Source organism: Aegilops tauschii, chromosome 4, assembly GCF_002575655.3.
Source record: "Aegilops tauschii subsp. strangulata cultivar AL8/78 chromosome 4, Aet v6.0, whole genome shotgun sequence".
Taxonomy (NCBI): domain Eukaryota; kingdom Viridiplantae; phylum Streptophyta; class Magnoliopsida; order Poales; family Poaceae; genus Aegilops; species Aegilops tauschii.
Window position 1 is genome coordinate 20,033,665 of NC_053038.3, and position 16,571 is coordinate 20,050,235.

The 16,571-nt window shown below is 44.4% G+C and overlaps 2 protein-coding genes across 3 annotated transcripts; both read left to right on the forward strand.

The window, feature by feature from the left end:
• Positions 1–1,591: 1,591 nt before the first annotated feature.
• On the forward strand, positions 1,592–7,769 carry LOC109741567 (probable sugar phosphate/phosphate translocator At1g48230). The gene is made up of 9 exons (XM_020300652.4): positions 1,592–1,910; positions 2,396–2,503; positions 2,745–2,776; positions 2,988–3,038; positions 3,682–3,743; positions 3,816–4,077; positions 5,912–6,177; positions 6,308–6,402; positions 7,058–7,769. Exons 1-9 carry the CDS (start codon positions 1,824–1,826, stop codon positions 7,247–7,249), a joined length of 1,155 nt encoding a protein of 384 aa, XP_020156241.1. The 5' UTR covers positions 1,592–1,823; the 3' UTR covers positions 7,250–7,769.
• A 1,426-nt stretch (positions 7,770–9,195) lies between these two features.
• On the forward strand, positions 9,196–12,728 carry LOC109741566 (eukaryotic peptide chain release factor subunit 1-3). Of its 2 annotated transcripts, none has more exons than XM_020300651.4 (3): positions 9,196–9,460; positions 10,891–12,317; positions 12,403–12,728. In XM_020300651.4, exon 2 carries the CDS (start codon positions 10,919–10,921, stop codon positions 12,230–12,232), a length of 1,314 nt encoding a protein of 437 aa, XP_020156240.1. In that variant the 5' UTR covers positions 9,196–9,460; positions 10,891–10,918; the 3' UTR covers positions 12,233–12,317; positions 12,403–12,728. The 2 variants fall into 2 exon arrangements, with proteins under 2 accessions (XP_020156240.1, XP_073352211.1); XM_073496110.1 differs by having other exon boundaries at positions 9,314–9,460; positions 10,875–12,317.
• Positions 12,729–16,571: the final 3,843 nt, after the last annotated feature.

Sequence of the window (16,571 nt, forward strand, 5' to 3'; positions counted from 1 at the left end):
CCAATATGTGCGACCAAACTCAGTCCATTCCAAAGTGCAATGGCTTCCGCAGTAAAAACATTAGAGACATGTAGGATGAACCAAGTTGCGGCAGTTATAAACTGCCCCATGCGTCTTTGAGTAACGCTCCACCAGCCCCAGCCTATTCCTCGTGGAACGGAGCATCGACATTGACTTTCAGGACCCCGTGCATAGGCTTTCTTCATTGTTGATCTTACTTCTTCCTCTTAATCTAAATGATTGTTGCTCGCATGAAGTTTGTGTCTAAAGCTTCGATAGAAGTTGTTGTTCTTCCCGCCGGCTGAACGGTCTCGCTCTTCCTCAATTGACAACGCTGCCCTCAAACATACCAAGAATCATAGAAAGCGAGATGACAAGTATCTCACTTCCTATAAAAAATGTGATTTAGTGCATAGGATATGATTTTTTTTCATTGAGTGAAGGTTAATATTTTTTTTCTTTGAAATGAGAAGAATTGATTTGTACCCTACATAGAAATAGGAATCCATTTCTACGAATCAAATGACTTCAAACAATTTTTCCCTACAAAATTCCTATCATTTGAAATCCATACAAAAATCCTGTGAACCAAAAAATGCCCGAGTTTCTTCTCCGCACTGTCAGCAAGCAGTTGACTCTGCATTGTTTTTGACTCATGTTAACTTGAGCCTGATCGGTCATAGCAGGTTTGCTTTGTTAATGAACTCCAAGAGACCCAACTGTTTCCAGACTTCACTGACACGCTTGCACCCAAAAGATTCCGCCTCGTTTTGTTAATCAACTTGGGGATGAACCAAGTTGCAGCAACTATAAACTACCCTATTCAAATCTGAGTATTGCTCCAGTAGCCCAGCCAATTCCTCCTCTTGGGACGAAGCATCGACATTGACTTTCAAGAACCGTGCATAGGCTTTCTCCATTTTTGATCTTAGTTCTTCCTCTTAATTTTAGTGCTTGTTGCTCGCATGAAATTTGTGGGCAAAGCTCTGATAGAAGTAGTTGTTCTTCGAGTTGGCTGAACGGTCTCGCCCTTTGTCAATTGATGATGTTGCCCCTAAACATATCAAGAAGCAACAACTATAAGCTCAGGGAAACTAGGCAGAGCTGCGCTGCCTAGTATGATTTGCATGGAGTGTTGTGCTGCAGCTATTACGGCTGCCGTTTTTCTTTTTCTTTTTTTCTTTGATCTTTTGGATCCTCTGGTGGTCCTAGGGCCTTCACCACCTTGGTATTTTCCGTTGCTTTCTGCTATTATCTATGAATGCGAGCGATGCTAGATCTTAAAAAAAACTATAAGCTCTGGGATAGCAGTTGACTCATGACTGAGCCTGATCGGTCATAACAGGATGCTTTGTTAATGAGCTCCAAGAGACCGAGCTGCTTCCAGACTTCGCTGCCACGCTTGCACCCAAAGATTCCGCCTCGTTTTAATAAAAATAAGAAAATTGCCTTTTTTTTCGCGTTCCCTCGTTTCAATAAAATAAGCGAAAACCACCCCATAAAAAAGCAGCGAGGCCCCGCTCCACTGCTGGCATTCCGCTCACTCACCTTTTGCAGAAAACCCACCGAGTTCTCCAAAGCATCCCATTTCCACCCCTCTCCCCGACCTCCTTCCCAATCTCCACACCGCACCGCGAGCGGCGGCAGATCGCGCTCCCGCCCCCGCCACGCCTCCGCCGCGGTCTCCTCGCCGGCGCACCGGCCGCGGCCGCCGCCATTGCGCGCGGGAGAGCGACCCCGCACCGCCCCGCCCCCTGAAGGACGCGAGGCGCCGCATCCACCCCGCGCGCTGGGGCGAGGGCGCCGCCGCGGCGCGCACGGCGATGATGATCAGCAGGCAGCTCCTGCTCACCTACCTCTACCTGCTCATCTACATCTGCCTCTCGTCGGGGGTCATCCTCTTCAACAAAGTACGTCCCCTTCTAGCGCCGGTTTCGCCACTCGGAAATATTTGTGTGTGCCCAGTCCCACTATGCGGTGGAGTGGAGCAAGTGACGTCACGGTGAACTAACATTCGTCATGTTCACGATTTCGTTCACATAGTACTAGTATTTTGTTTCCCGTCGACGGTTTCAGGTGTAGTGCGGATCAAGTTTAGTACTAGCTCTAGTATTTTGATTGCCTGTACTTGCTGATTTGGTGCACGGTCTGTTACAATGCCACTCATGCTCTGTAGACTGTAGGGGTTTCTGTGGTTGGTAGGTGGATCAAGGTTTTGCTACATGACACTTTCAGTAATCTGTAGTATAATGTAGCTCCAAGGGTTGACCAATTTGAGGAATCTTCTATTCGCATGCTAATAGTGCAGATCCAAAGCATTGTATTCTTTAGTCTTTTTCGGTATTACGTGCTTTCTTATGTATGTGGCTTTTAAAACTATTGTTTATTTTTACAGTGGGTACTATCTCCCAAGTACTTCAAATTCCCCTTTCCTATCACTCTCACAATGATTCACATGTCATTTTCCGGAGTCGTGGCATTCTTCCTAGTCCGTGTTTTCAAGGTATGCTTCTCCATGCCACTTCCCTGTTAGAGCCTTCGATTATCCTTGTATAATACTACCACATCTCTTATTTAGCGAATAATGGTGGGCCTGCTTCAACAGAACGACTTGTAAATCAATAATATTCTCACATATGCAAAGCTTGGGCTACTAGCTTTAATTGAATCGTTAATTTTTCTAGTGATGTCATTTGGTTTTTCCTAGATGAGCTAATGGAGTCACTTGTATTTTGGTTATCCAGGTTGTTGCACCTGTCAAGATGACTTTCCAAATGTAAGAGCATTCATTTTTGTTCCTTCATTGCATAAAGCTGAGCATTCATTTTTCTTCCTTCATTGTATAAAGCTGAGCATTCATTTTTCTTCCTTCATTGATAAAGCTGAGCAATCATTTTTCTTCCTTCATCATATAAAGCTGATGATTCTTTTTTGTTCCTTCATTGTATAAAGCTGAATATTAGTAATTTGTGTCCTCCCTGATGCAGATATGCCACATCTGTAATTCCCATTAGTGCCTTCTTTGCGTCAAGTCTTTGGTAAGCTAATTGAAGACAATATGAAATTCTATTCCATCTCTTTTTATTTCTCTAGGCTTCTTTACAATATCCCTACATGCAAAGGCAAGCCTATGCAGGCATGTAGTATGTGAATGCATATATGCCTAAAATGGTGAAGCATCTTAAACTAATTTTGACTATTAATATTGCACAAATGCATGCTTGCAACATTGGTGTTTGTATCAACCGAATTGTTTGCCTTGAAATGATTATGTGTTTGTGTTGAAGTTGTTTGCACACCTAGCAGGTGCTGCGATGTTCTTTGTGTTGGACTGTCTTATTGCCCTATTTGCCTGATATACCTGTTGCTTGGAATTGGATGATGCAACTTCCTTATTATGTGAAATTGCTTAATGCAATAGCAATCTTAGTTGACATGGGTTGCTGTATGGACAAAGGAGTGCTTTCTACACAGGCTTTAAGCCTTTGACTTAATTCTATACCAATTATAACTTAGTTAATTTACCAGTTTCCATTCTCAAGCTCCATATAGTACTTATTATCCACTGAATGGCAGTTTGTTACTTTTCTTTAGAGTTGTCTTAACTCAGGTTTCGCAGCATGTCTCTCCCTCACATACTATTCATGCGAAACTTTATTGATTTTTGTTTTTGTTTTACAGGTTCGGAAATACAGCATACCTATACATTTCAGTGGCCTTCATTCAAATGCTCAAGGCTTTGAGTGAGTTTACTGCGCACCTTCCTTATATTATTGTTATGATATGGTACTGATTTGAATTAATTCGAATTGCAGTGCCTGTGGCAACATTTATAATGGCCGTTCTATGTGGTACTGACAAATTAAGGCGGGACCTTTTCTTGAACATGGTGCTGGTCAGTGTTGGTGTTGTAGTTTCATCATATGGGGAGATTCATTTTAATGTGATAGGAACATTATACCAAGTAACTGGCATTGTTGCGGAAGCCCTCAGGCTGGTCCTGACACAGGTCCTCCTCCAAAAAAAGGGATTAACCCTGAATCCTATTACAAGCCTGTATTACATAGCGCCTTGCAGGTACCGGATACTTTATCTAAAATTTTGAATACTTGCTTGCTTATTATATTCTCTCTTGAAGAATCCTTGTACAAAAATATGTGAATTGTCATTTCTATGTAACAGGATACTTGAAAAAATGATGACTGGCATTTTCGTAAATTCTTTTGAGTGATACTAACGAGCCAGTGACTTAAAATGCTCTTAATGCTTGATAGATGATTGGATAGGGATGCCGACTTAAGGAATAGAGATGACAACTTGACATGAGATTGAGGCCACACAACTATGTTTGTAATATGTGTGTAAAAACAAACTAGAACACTCTATTGTTATTGGTTTTAGTATGGATATGAACCGAATCAGTAGTTCCCAAAAGGCATATCAAAAAACATATATAATCCTATTAGGCGTATGTTCAAACTCTGTAATCATGTAATGTTTCTGGTAGATGTACATATGCATTATGCAACAAGCCCATTTATGGTAGGTTTATCTGTTCATGACAACTTTCGCTAGGACTTTTTTATATGACGCTAGGACTCTTATATGAGGTTGTTACTAACAAACATCTGCTGGCTACTTTTCTCCAGGACTCAGTTCAAATGAGCTGTCAAAATTAATTAACTTGCTATATTTGATTGGTCATATTACTGAAGTCTTCATGTTCTATGGTGAATTTAGGTTCATAACAATTAACATATGTTGCCTATATGTTAACCAAAGAATCATATGCATATATTGAAGGGCTTAAGTTATATTGGATGACTATTTTACTCGTTACTTGGAGTATTTGATCCCGAGCTCATATGCTCCCGCATGAACAGTAAAATCCAAAAAAATAGTAAAAAAAATTCAAAAAAATCTGAATTTTTTTTGTGATGAACATTGATAAATTTTCTAACTGCATGCAAAATTTCAGGTCAAAATGACATTCGTGGAAGTCTGGGCAAAAAAAATAAAATCGATGGTCCAAAAAAACTATTGTTGGAAGCATTTTGGAGCATCGATTTTGTTATTTTTGCCCAGACCTCCACGAATGTCATTTCGAACTGAAATTTTGTGTGCAGTTAGATCATTCATCAATGTTTATCACAAAAAAAAATAGATTTTTTTGAATTTTTTACTATTTTTTTCGATTTTACTGTTCATGCGGGAGCATACGAGCTCGGGATCAAAAGAGCACTTTCGTTACTATGTGCTCTACTTACAATGTTCGGTACTAGATTAATATCCATGAGATTATTGTCAAATGTACTTTACAAGGAATATTTGGTTTTTAAGCATGAACCATAAATTCTGTTTAGCCATCTACAACCCGTTGGCTGTTGCTTAGCATGGCCCATTTTAGTCTAGTTGAGTGTCGAGTCAAATTTGTCGTAAGCCTAGTTAGCTGAAATCCTATACTTTGTGAAGTACATATGCATCTAGAAACATTTGACTTCTCATGATTGTTATGACTTATGAGTGTCATTCCTTTTCATGCTTTAGAATATCATTTGCTCATAATGATTTAATTAAGTATGAACGCTCTCAGTTTATTCCAGAAGAGCTTCTTTGTATTACTAGAAACCAAACCATATGCACTTTTCCATAAGCTATATATGTTGTGTAAAACAAGCAGAGTTTGCCAATACTAATGACTAGCTCAATGCTGTTTCTTTTTAAAACATGCTGTGAGCATATCTTTCGTTGACATTCCTTTGCAGCCTTTATCATTTCCATTTGAGGTTATTATTATGCATTTGTTCTGTAATATAACTAAATATTGCATGTTCTGTATGTCTCCAGAATGCTTTAGTCTTCCACATTTATTCTAGATGCAATTTATCTAATGTATTATTCTTTCATGCAGTTTCATCTTCCTATTTGGTCCATGGTATTTACTGGAAAAGCCAGAAATGGACATCTCTCCAATTCAGTTCAATTATTGGATATTTTTCTCGAATGCACTTGCTGCATTTGCATTAAACATATCCATATTCCTAGTTATTGGAAGAACAGGAGCAGTCACTGTCAGAGTTGCAGGAGTTCTAAAGGACTGGATACTTATTGCCCTCTCGACCATTATCTTTCCTGAATCTACTATTACAAGCCTCAACATAATTGGATATGCCGTTGGTAATTATCATGCATTCAGTTTCCGTCCAGATATAATTTGCAAATGGATCTTGTAATAATAAGTTGGTATGCCTGTTTTGAATATATATTTTGTGAACAAACTCTTAACTTGTAGTAATTTAATGTGTAGCGCTCTCTGGCGTTGTCATGTACAATTATTTGAAGATGAAAGATGTGACAGCAATTCAACTTCCAATTGATAACACTGCTGATAGAGCTACCAAGGTTAGTGTACATATCACACTGTATTTCAATATTTAATTTTCTTTAGCTTTTTTAGGTCGTCCATTGTACAATGTCATCAAGAGAAGCCTTTGATGTATCACTACTTCAGAGGGCATTATTGTTGCATTTTTCATATTTTTTTTCCATATTCTTTCCTTCTCCCTATTTTATTCGTTGTTGCGTATGACACCTCTAGTACAAAAATTCAATTGTTTTGCCCTGCCGATGTGTATCGTGTTGTCAGACAGGACATATGAGGCTGTGGACCAGAGATGACTATTCTTATTCCTATGTTTTCTCACCATTTAGTACATGCCATTTTTATCTCCTATTTCTTGAGCTTATCCTTGTTCTATCATCTAACAAACTTTTACAATCATCTGTGCACCTGGCAGCGACCATCTTAGTGTCAGACACGCCTGGCATGCTGTTTCTTCGCTTAGCTTCCACTAAAGTTGATAGAACATATGGCTCCAATTTGTAGCGTATGCCACTCCGGTTCTCATCTGGTCACAAACATCTTATTAATCCACGGATACTAGTTTTAGAGTTTGTCTCTCGGGGATGTCAAGTTGCATTATATAAGTGTTCTGCTGCCATTCCGGTCACGAAATGGCTGCTTTCAGTTTCTGATACGTTCCTTTTCCTCTTTCAGGAAAAGAAGGTTGTCAACATATACAAACCCGACAGTTCCATTGACAGTATTGATGAAACTATTGTTGGAGGTGTGGCAGTTGGAAGTCTGGCAACAGAAGCTGCAGCTGTTGACGAGGAAGCCCCATTGATCCCTTCATCACGCATCTCCCATGTAACCCGGACACAAACAGGCGGTCTCAGTAGCAGATGACCACGGTTTTCTAAAGTTTTGAGTCAGGTTGAGGTAGCAAACTTCATCCTATATCTTCCTCCTGGATAGTCCGAGAACTACGAGAAGACCCTCTTTGGAAGCTTTGCCGATCGATTGGTCTTGCACGTTCCTTTTCTCCACGACATGTTTGCCTGGATGTCTTGCTAGTTGGCGCTGAAAGCTGTTTCAGGAGACACCTGGAGGTGAATTAGAGAAAGTAGCAGTGATAGAATGATTCATTACTTGTTATCTGTACCTGCGTATTTTGAGAATTTTTTGCCGGTAGTCCATGTTAGATATACGACATTTCTTAACCCAGCGTATGGAAATGCTGTCGGATCATAGATGGTGTAAGGCATCTTTGTAGATGCTAAATCTAATAGCAGAGGTTCCATTCCGTCAGTCGATGTGTGCTGTTCTTGTTGCCTTCAGCATGAGTACCAAATGTGGATTTTAGCTGGATAATATGATCTATTGATCTGATATTATACATGGTAATGGCAGGAACTTTTCCAGTGAACTGGTATGTAAGCACCAAATGCATGAGCCCTTTCTGTTGGATACTGTACGTGCAAGCGCAGTTATGTTTTTCTCAAGTTTTGTCTTAGTCTGAGCATGTAAAAATGTAGGGAAAACTATAATGCAAGTTTTTTTGGTTGAAAGACTATGATGCAAGTTTTTTTTTTGAAAAACTATAATGCTAGTTTTTTTACAAAGCGCCTCAAACATAACAAAAGTTACATCGAGGTCTATGAATCGCCGTTGTCGCCGCTCTCATACTAAGAGTCGCCCTAACCTTGTCGACGATAGTAGGGAAGTCTTCATGCACTTGCTCCTAATGACCAACGCTTTAGAACCACAGTCATTGTCATTGAATCATTGAATCGATCCGAAAAATCTGACACCAAATCTCGCCGTTGCCTACGCACGGTGAGAAACCCTAACCTCGCCGCCCCAAAGAGTCGGCAGGAATCGTTAACCCACAGTTTGCAATCGGGGTCACTTTTAACGGTAAGGTGGTTTTGATCTGTTTAAGTAATCTAGCTTTCTCAAATCATACCTTAATTATATTCTCAAGGCCATATTTTATGCAAAGTGGATAATACTTGGATACAAATACGACTACACCAGTAACATTTTTTTTATTCCATCCCATTCCATATAGATACACATTGTAACGAGTAAACAACATTGAGTCATTTGACTCGTAGCAACTCTAGCCATAGCCCCAAAAATTCTCTCCTCCACCCTCAACACTATTTGGGGGGAGGGAGGCTCCCAAAATAGTGTCTACTTTTTTTAGTGGCATTACAATGATATCCTCCAAAACCTCCCCCCTTCCCACATTTATTCTTCTTCCATTTTCACATGAAAAGACAAAATAAGAACTCATTGATGGTGAACCATGACAAGCGATGGCGGGAGGTGGCAGACAGCGACAAGAAACGGCGGTTGTCGGTGGACAACGGTCGACAATAACATATATCGGCCAATAGGATTCATGAAGGAATGGAGAGCCGTTATAGTTGCCCCCTACACATTTGGGAGAAAGACGGTGTGGATGGAGGGACCCCAAGATGAAACAGGAGTTGGAGTAGGGTTTTAGCTTATAAACGAGAGAGGTGAAAGGAAGAATGGCGACGCAAGGTTTGCCCTGCTCCAGCGAGGGAGGAGCGATGACGGCGGCGCGTCTTCGGTTCGCTTCAGTGCTTGTAGTCGTCGCTAGGTGGTCTACGGATCTGGATGTAATTTTTATTATTTCTCGAATTCGTTGTACTACCATGTTTGAAGATGAATAGATTGAGTTTGCAAAAAAAATAAAATAGATTGAAAGTTTTTCGAAAAAAAAACGAGAGAGGTGAAAGGAAGAATGGCGACCCAATCTTTTTTTTGAGTAACGAATGGCTACACAATTTGTAGTTGCTCTCACCGGTGTCGCCTGACCCGAGCCCCTCTCCCCGAGCCCGGCCCGGCCTGGCCCGGTCTGCTACTGTGTCCCTGGCCCTACCCAAAGCTCCAATCCGACCCGACCCAGCGCTCTAAAATCCGTCCTGGAGTCCATCGCCGCTGTACTGTGCCGTGGCTTTAGCGTCAACGCCGACGCCCCCCTTCCCACACACAGCCCCCTCCGCCCGCCGCCGCCACCGCCGCCGTCGCCGTCCCACCTCGTCGCCTCCGCCCCGTTCGCAACCCCCGACATCTGCTCCTGAGGTATGCCGTCCAGTCATCCACCCACGGTCGGATTACTTGAACCCAAAAACCTGGACTTAGATTTGGGGCGCGGCGGCGTGCGCCGCTCGCCGCCACGCCGCCTAGAACCCTAGATCCGCTCCCCTGCAGCCGGGTCCGGGCTTAGATTCGGCCAGGCTTCCGTTTCGCCGCGGCGTTGTTCTTAGCTCTACCGCGCTTAGAGATCTGGTCGGATTAGTTGCTTATTAGGGTTTTTGTTTCTTGCGTTTCTGCCGCTGCGGATTGGTGGCGCCCGATCTTGTGCCTCGTCTCCCTTTGCATACGCATATTCTCATCGGTTTGTGCCTCATCGGTTCAAATATTTACATTGCTGAAGTATTATTTTTCCCGGATGCTGGCTAGATTTGAGGCTATGTTCGATGAGAAGCACCACTTCTAGATTAAAATTGACTCACAGTGGTACAGCTCTATGTCTATGTTGCTATATTTACATTGCTTAAGTATTATTTTGCCTGGATGCTGGCTAGATTTGAGGCTATGTTCGATGAGAAGCACCACTTCTAGATTAGAATTGACTCACAGTGGTATAGTTCCATGTCTATGTTGGAGGCTTTGTCTATCGTATTTCCTATGCTTGAGCACACACTATTCGTTAGTGCTGTGTAGTAGTAAGAAGTAGCCTGCAGTTCTAGATCTTCTGGATCTTGAGCTGTTTGGAGGTTTTTCGAAGCCGAACGTTGCATGGTGGTGTGCATGTGATTGCCACGTAGCGTATGTTTAGAATCAATTCTGAGGACCTTGAAGGCCATGCGCTTCCTGCTTTTTGTAAGTTGTAACGTTTCTCACTTGAGATACGCAGAGCTCGCTTTGTTTTTTTTTGTTCGAAAGAAATTATCACGTGATTCCTGGGTTATTTCCGAATCGGTCAACTCATACATGGTATTTTTACCGTTGCTGGCATTGGCTATTAAATTGTAGAGCTTATGTGGTTATCCACTTCGCTACCTGCCATTTTTTTCAGGTAACGTAGATCGCATGTTGGATTTAATTCTTTCAGTGTTTAAGTAAAGTGACTGTGCAGCTACTGGAATAGGTTGACATACGTTGTCGTATTGCATTGAATGCCTCGCTTTCACGTGATTCCTGGGTTATTTCCGAATCGGTCGACTCATACATGGTATTTTTACCGTTGCTGGATTTTCGATTAAATTGTAGAGCTTATGTGGTTATCCACTTCGCTACCTGCCATTTTTTTTCAGTTAATGCAGATCACATGTTTTCTTTCAGTGTTTAAGTAAAGTGACTGTGCAGCTACTGGAATAGGTTGACATACATTGTCGTATTCCATTGAATGCCTCGCTTTTTTTTTCCATGCAAAATCTGAAGTCAAGACTCCATCACTTACATCACTCTGTTTGTTTCTTACACTTGGTAGCTTCTGTATTCTGCAGGTGAACTGAGCACCCGACTTTTGTCAAGATGTCTGATAGTCATGAAACCGACAAGAATATTGAGATGTGGAAGATCAAGAAGCTGATCAAGGGACTCGAGTCTGCTAGAGGCAATGGCACAAGCATGATCTCTCTGATTATGCCTCCACGTGATCAAGTCTCGCGTGTGACAAAGATGTTGGGTGATGAATATGGTACTGCTTCAAACATAAAGAGTAGAGTCAATCGTCAATCTGTTTTGGGAGCCATCACCTCAGCTCAGCAGAGGCTGAAGCTGTATAACAGGGTTCCCCCAAATGGACTAGTTCTTTACACTGGAACAATTGTTACTGACGATGGCAAGGAAAAGAAGGTCACAATTGATTTTGAGCCATTCAAGCCCATCAATGCGTCCTTGTACCTTTGTGACAACAAATTCCACACTGAAGCCTTGAGTGAGCTCTTGGAATCCGATGACAAGTTTGGCTTCATCATTATGGATGGTAATGGAACACTTTTTGGCACACTTAGTGGCAATACTCGTGAAGTGCTTCACAAATTCAGTGTGGATCTCCCCAAGAAGCATGGAAGAGGAGGGCAATCTGCTCTGCGTTTTGCTCGCCTTCGGATGGAGAAGCGTCACAATTATGTTCGGAAAACAGCTGAACTTGCTACTCAGTTCTTCATCAACCCAGCTACCAGCCAGCCTAATGTTGCGGGACTAATATTGGCTGGTTCTGCTGATTTTAAAACAGAACTGAGCCAATCTGACATGTTTGATCAGCGCCTTCAGTGCAAAATACTTAATGTGGTTGATGTTTCTTATGGTGGCGAGAGCGGTTTCAACCAGGCCATTGAGTTATCAGCTGAAATTCTAGCAAATGTGAAGTTCATACAAGAGAAGAAGTTGATCGGGAAGTACTTTGAAGAGATTAGTCAGGATACTGGGAAGTATGTCTTTGGAGTTGATGACACCCTGAAGGCTCTTGAAATGGGTGCTGTTGAAACTTTGATGGTGTGGGAAAACCTTGATGTCAATCGGTTTGTGCTTAAGCACAGTGCAACTGGGGAAATTATCATAAAGCATCTGAACAAAGAAGGTGAAGCCGACCAGAGCAACTTCCGTGATCCATCTACCAATGCTGAGTTAGAAGTCCAGGAGAAGACCTCACTTTTGGAATGGTTTGCTAATGAATACAAAAAGTTTGGCTGCACCCTTGAATTTGTTACCAATAAGTCTCAAGAGGGCTCACAGTTCTGTAGAGGATTTGGTGGCATTGGCGGTATCCTCCGCTATCAGCTGGACATTCGCTCCTTTGATGATCTTGATGACGACGAGAGTGTCTATGAAGACTCTGATTAGCAACCAATCAATCACATGCCTGAGGCAGTCGCGGTTAAATCTGAATTTGGCGCGACTATTTGCTCCGGGGCACCTCAAAGAAGCTGTGAGTTTCGTATCATATGCAATTAGCTTGTAGTAATTCCATTGTCATTTGCATGATTTCTGAAGCTCTCCTGTTCTATTTCCAGATCCATTGAATGATGGGTGCGGGTCAGCTACATATTATGCTTTAGAAGTCTGAGACGATACAACCGCAATTCCTCTATCAAACGACGTCGAGATGTTATCCTAAATCGCAATGATGACTCGTGTACTGAACCTTGTTTTTTCCCCAGGAACTCCTGCGTCGCTGTTGTCTGAACTGACTCTGTGTCTATGGTTCAATTTAGCAACTTGTCTGCCCTAATGGTAGAACATGGCAAATGTCTGCCTGAATTTGAGTTGTTGTAAGCTACCTATTGTTGTTGTCATGCGGGAAAGGTTGAATTGGGATTCATTCAAGTGTGTTTTTTAACTTCCGGTCTGTTACCTCCGTCCCAAATTATTTGTCTTAGATTTATCTAGGTATGGATGTATATCTGTCTGGACAAATCTAAGTCATCTCATTCGAGACGCTAAGTTATTTGTCTTAGATTTATCTAGGTATGGACAAATCTAAGTCATCTCATTCGAGACGGAGGGAGTATATATCATCTGCATCTGCAGTATAAAGAGCACCAAAAGCTTCATCTGCATCTGCAGCACCAGAAGCAGCTGACCGGCTGAAACTTCGGCCGGGCGGCCGCGTGAGACTCGTTCGATCGTATCACTTGTTTGCTAAAGCGCATCGTCTCCTACCTTTGAAAGCGCTCCTGCAAGACGCCCCATTGCGCTTTTTTTTTTCTCCTTTCGATCTCCACACCGTGGTGCACAGATGCTCCTGCAACAGAGGTGCCGGGACTTTGTGCCGACAAGTCTCTGCATGGATGACCACGGCGAAGGTTGCAACACCGGCGAGTGGACTTGCTGCAACTGGCCGAAGCCAGAGCTGGAACCACAGTTGGTTTTTGCTGCAAATAAGCAAGTTGAAACCACAGTTGGTTTTTGCTACGACCGCATCACCTTTTCTGCTACCAGAAAGCTGCAAACCACACTATGAAAAAGCTATGACTGACAAGAACAAAAGCGACGACCGTCAGACTGACTGTTGCAACCAACAACGGCGAACTTGTGGCCGGCAACGGCACACGGCTGCAACCTACGAAGGAGCCGCAACTGGCATCCAATTTTGCTAAACTTGTGTCATGCCGTGTTACCACTGGTGTTGAGTTTTGCTACAATCGGTGTCGACGGTTGGAAACAAGCTTCAACCGACGTGAGAAAAAGCTTCAACCTGGTGTGGAGCGATGATGCTGAGAGCTGTGGCCAGGGGCACGGTGGTGTTGCGACGGACGTCCTACGACGACGACGACGACTAGTGCATCGACAGAGACGTTGGGCATACTACAAGACGGCGGCGTTTTGCTATTGGGGGGGGGGGGTGTCCTTGCTGGAACTGGCGAGGACGTGTGTTGCGAGGACGGCCGCCGAGCTGGCTGACATCTCGGAGGATCACGACATGGACGCGGTGGGCAGGTGCCATGGCTTTCCTTTCTGTTTTTTGAACGAAGCAGATGGAAGAGAGAGAATATCGTGCGGCTATAACTAGTAACTAGGCAGATCGTACGCGTGTGGTGCGATCGTCCAAAATTTGACCGGCCAACTGGCGCCTATCACTGGCCTAACAATAATTACATGGAGGTTGACCAACTAGTGACGACTACAAGCATTGCGTAAAAATGAAGACTGGATCCAAGCAGATCCATTGAAGTTCAACATGGGTCGAGATCTGCTAGAGACACATCTTCACACGTCTTCCAATGACTCTAGACCTTATTCAACCTTACCAAGAAAAGGCTTTCACCCCGCTTTATATATAAAACAACAACCAACTTGCAACGAGTGATACAACACCACACGCACCCAAGGCAAGATACAAAGATGCTAAGAAGCAGCTAACACTCCCACAACAAGTCCAAGTAAACAACATATACACACTAAGCCTCACTAGGAAATCGAGGGAGCACTCAAGCGGGAACAAGCCACCGAGAAGAGACCAAGCCGCACGTCGTCGATCTATGAGGCCCAAGGCGATGATTTCAAGAAGATTACGCCACCGGAGTACCGCCACCACCCGATCCGGAGGATCACAATTTTCATCTGGGGCACCTTGGAGGATATGGAGTAACCACGACGGAGCCTTCAAGAAGATAACGATGTCCACGGACGACACCTCCGTCGGCCCGGGAAAGCCAGGCAGGGTATTCACCCCGGTAAACACACTCCAACTCTGAATAGGTTGCGGCCAATCCCGGGGACAAATGCCACATCACAGCCACCGATCGACAAGCACCAACTGCCATGCCGCCCACACGGCCATAGTGACTAGCCTGCACCTGAGCCGCGAGCTCCGCCCACGAGCACGCCGCTCCCGCCACCAAGGCCGCCGCCCTGCATCCCGACGCTCTAGAAACCAACAAAGGAACGGACTTGGAACCGACCGGCAAAACCCAAGGATCAGCAGAGCCGCCGGTGACCAGACTGCCCCGAACAACTCAATCGGGAGCTCGGAGGCGCTAGGCAGGGGAAACGAGGAGAGGAGAGGAGCATGTCCGGACCGACGCCCGCCGCGTCGGTGACGGGTAGAGAGACCACTCATCCCTCCTGCAACCTCCCCACACGTCACCCCTAACGCCCCATCACGGCCTCCAGCCAGCTCCATGCGGGGGAATAGCAGCCACCCTTCCACCGGCAAGGGCTGTCGGCTTGTCCGCATCCTGCCGCCAAAGAGGGCCACATAGCGCCCATCCACCGAGGGGCCACCGCACCCCTGCAGCAGCCCACCGCGCGCTGCCGCGGTCCATTCCCAACGCCACGACCACGCCAGGTCGTGGCCAGCCACCCCGCGCCGCCTGTCGAGGGAGAGCCACCCGACTCGATTTGAGCACGCGCTGCCTCCGCCACCGCGAGCACATCCCCGCCGGCCACACCACGCGGCCCTCCACGCCGGGGCAACAACCACCAGCGCTATCGTGCCCCGAAACGACGTGGTCGTCCCGCGCTGCCCACCACCGCTCAGAGAGGAGAGGAGGCCCCGCCGCCGCCTCTGCCGGCTGGGCTTTGCTCGCCAGCGAGCTCCGGCGGCGGCTAGGGTTTCCCTGAAGGAAATATGCCCTAGAGGCAATAATAAAGTTATTATGTATTTCCTTATATCATGATAAATGTTTATTATTCATGCTAGAATTGCATTAACCGGAAACATAATACTTGTGTGAATCCATAGACAAACAGAGTGTCACTAGTATGCCTCTACTTGACTAGCTCGTTGATCAAAGATGGTTATGTTTCCTAGCCATAGACATGAGTTGTCATTTGATTAACGAGATCACATCATTAGGAGAATGATGTGATTGACTTGACCCATTCCGTTAGCTTAGCACTCGATCGTTTAGTATGTTGCTATTGCTTTCTTCATGACTTATACATGTTCCTATAACTATGAGATTATGCAACTCCCGTTTACCGGAGGAACACTTTCTGCGCTACCAAACGTCACAACGTAACTGGGTGATTATAAAGGTGCTCTACAGGTGTCTCCGAAGGTACTTGTTGGGTTGGCGTATTTCGAGATTAGGATTTTTCACTCCGATTGTCGGAGAGGTATCTCTGGGCCCTCTCGGTAATGCACATCACTTAAACCTTGCAAGCATTGCAACTAATGAGTTAGTTGTGGGATGATGTATTATGGAATGAGTAAAGAGACTTGCCGGTAACGAGATTGAACTAGGTATTGAGATACCGAGGATCGAATCTCGGGCAAGTAACATACCGATGACAAAGGGAACAACGTATGTTGTTATGCGGTCTGACCGATAAAGATCTTCGTGGAATATGTGGGAGCCAATATGAGCATCCAGGTTCCGCTATTGGTTATTGACCGGAGACATTTCTCGGTCATGTCTACATAGTTCTCGAACCCGTAGGGTCCGCACACTTAATGTTTCGATGACGGTTATGTTATGAGTTTATGAGTTTTGATGTACCGAAGGTTGTTCGGAGTCCCGCATATGATCATGGACATGACGAGGAGTCTCGAAATGGTCGAGACATAAAGATTGATATATTGGAAGCCTATATTTTGATATCGGAAGTGTTCCGGGTGAAATCGGGATTTTACCGGAGTACCGAGGGGTTACCGGAACCCCCCGGGGGCTTAATGGGCCATAGTGGGCCTTTGTGGAGAAGAGGAGAGGCGGTCAGGGCAGGGCCGCGCGCCCCT

Bases quoted from the DNA above. Each gene is read 5' to 3' on its own strand.
- LOC109741566 (XM_020300651.4), top strand. From the start codon at position 10,919: ATGTCTGATAGTCATGAAACCGACAAGAATATTGAGATGTGGAAGATC.
- LOC109741567 (XM_020300652.4), top strand. From the start codon at position 1,824: ATGATGATCAGCAGGCAGCTCCTGCTCACCTACCTCTACCTGCTCATC. The intron at 2,504-2,744 runs GTATGCTTCTCC...TTGGTTATCCAG, and splicing joins TCCTAGTCCGTGTTTTCAAG to GTTGTTGCACCTGTCAAGAT. The intron at 3,039-3,681 runs GTAAGCTAATTG...TTTGTTTTACAG, and splicing joins TTCTTTGCGTCAAGTCTTTG to GTTCGGAAATACAGCATACC.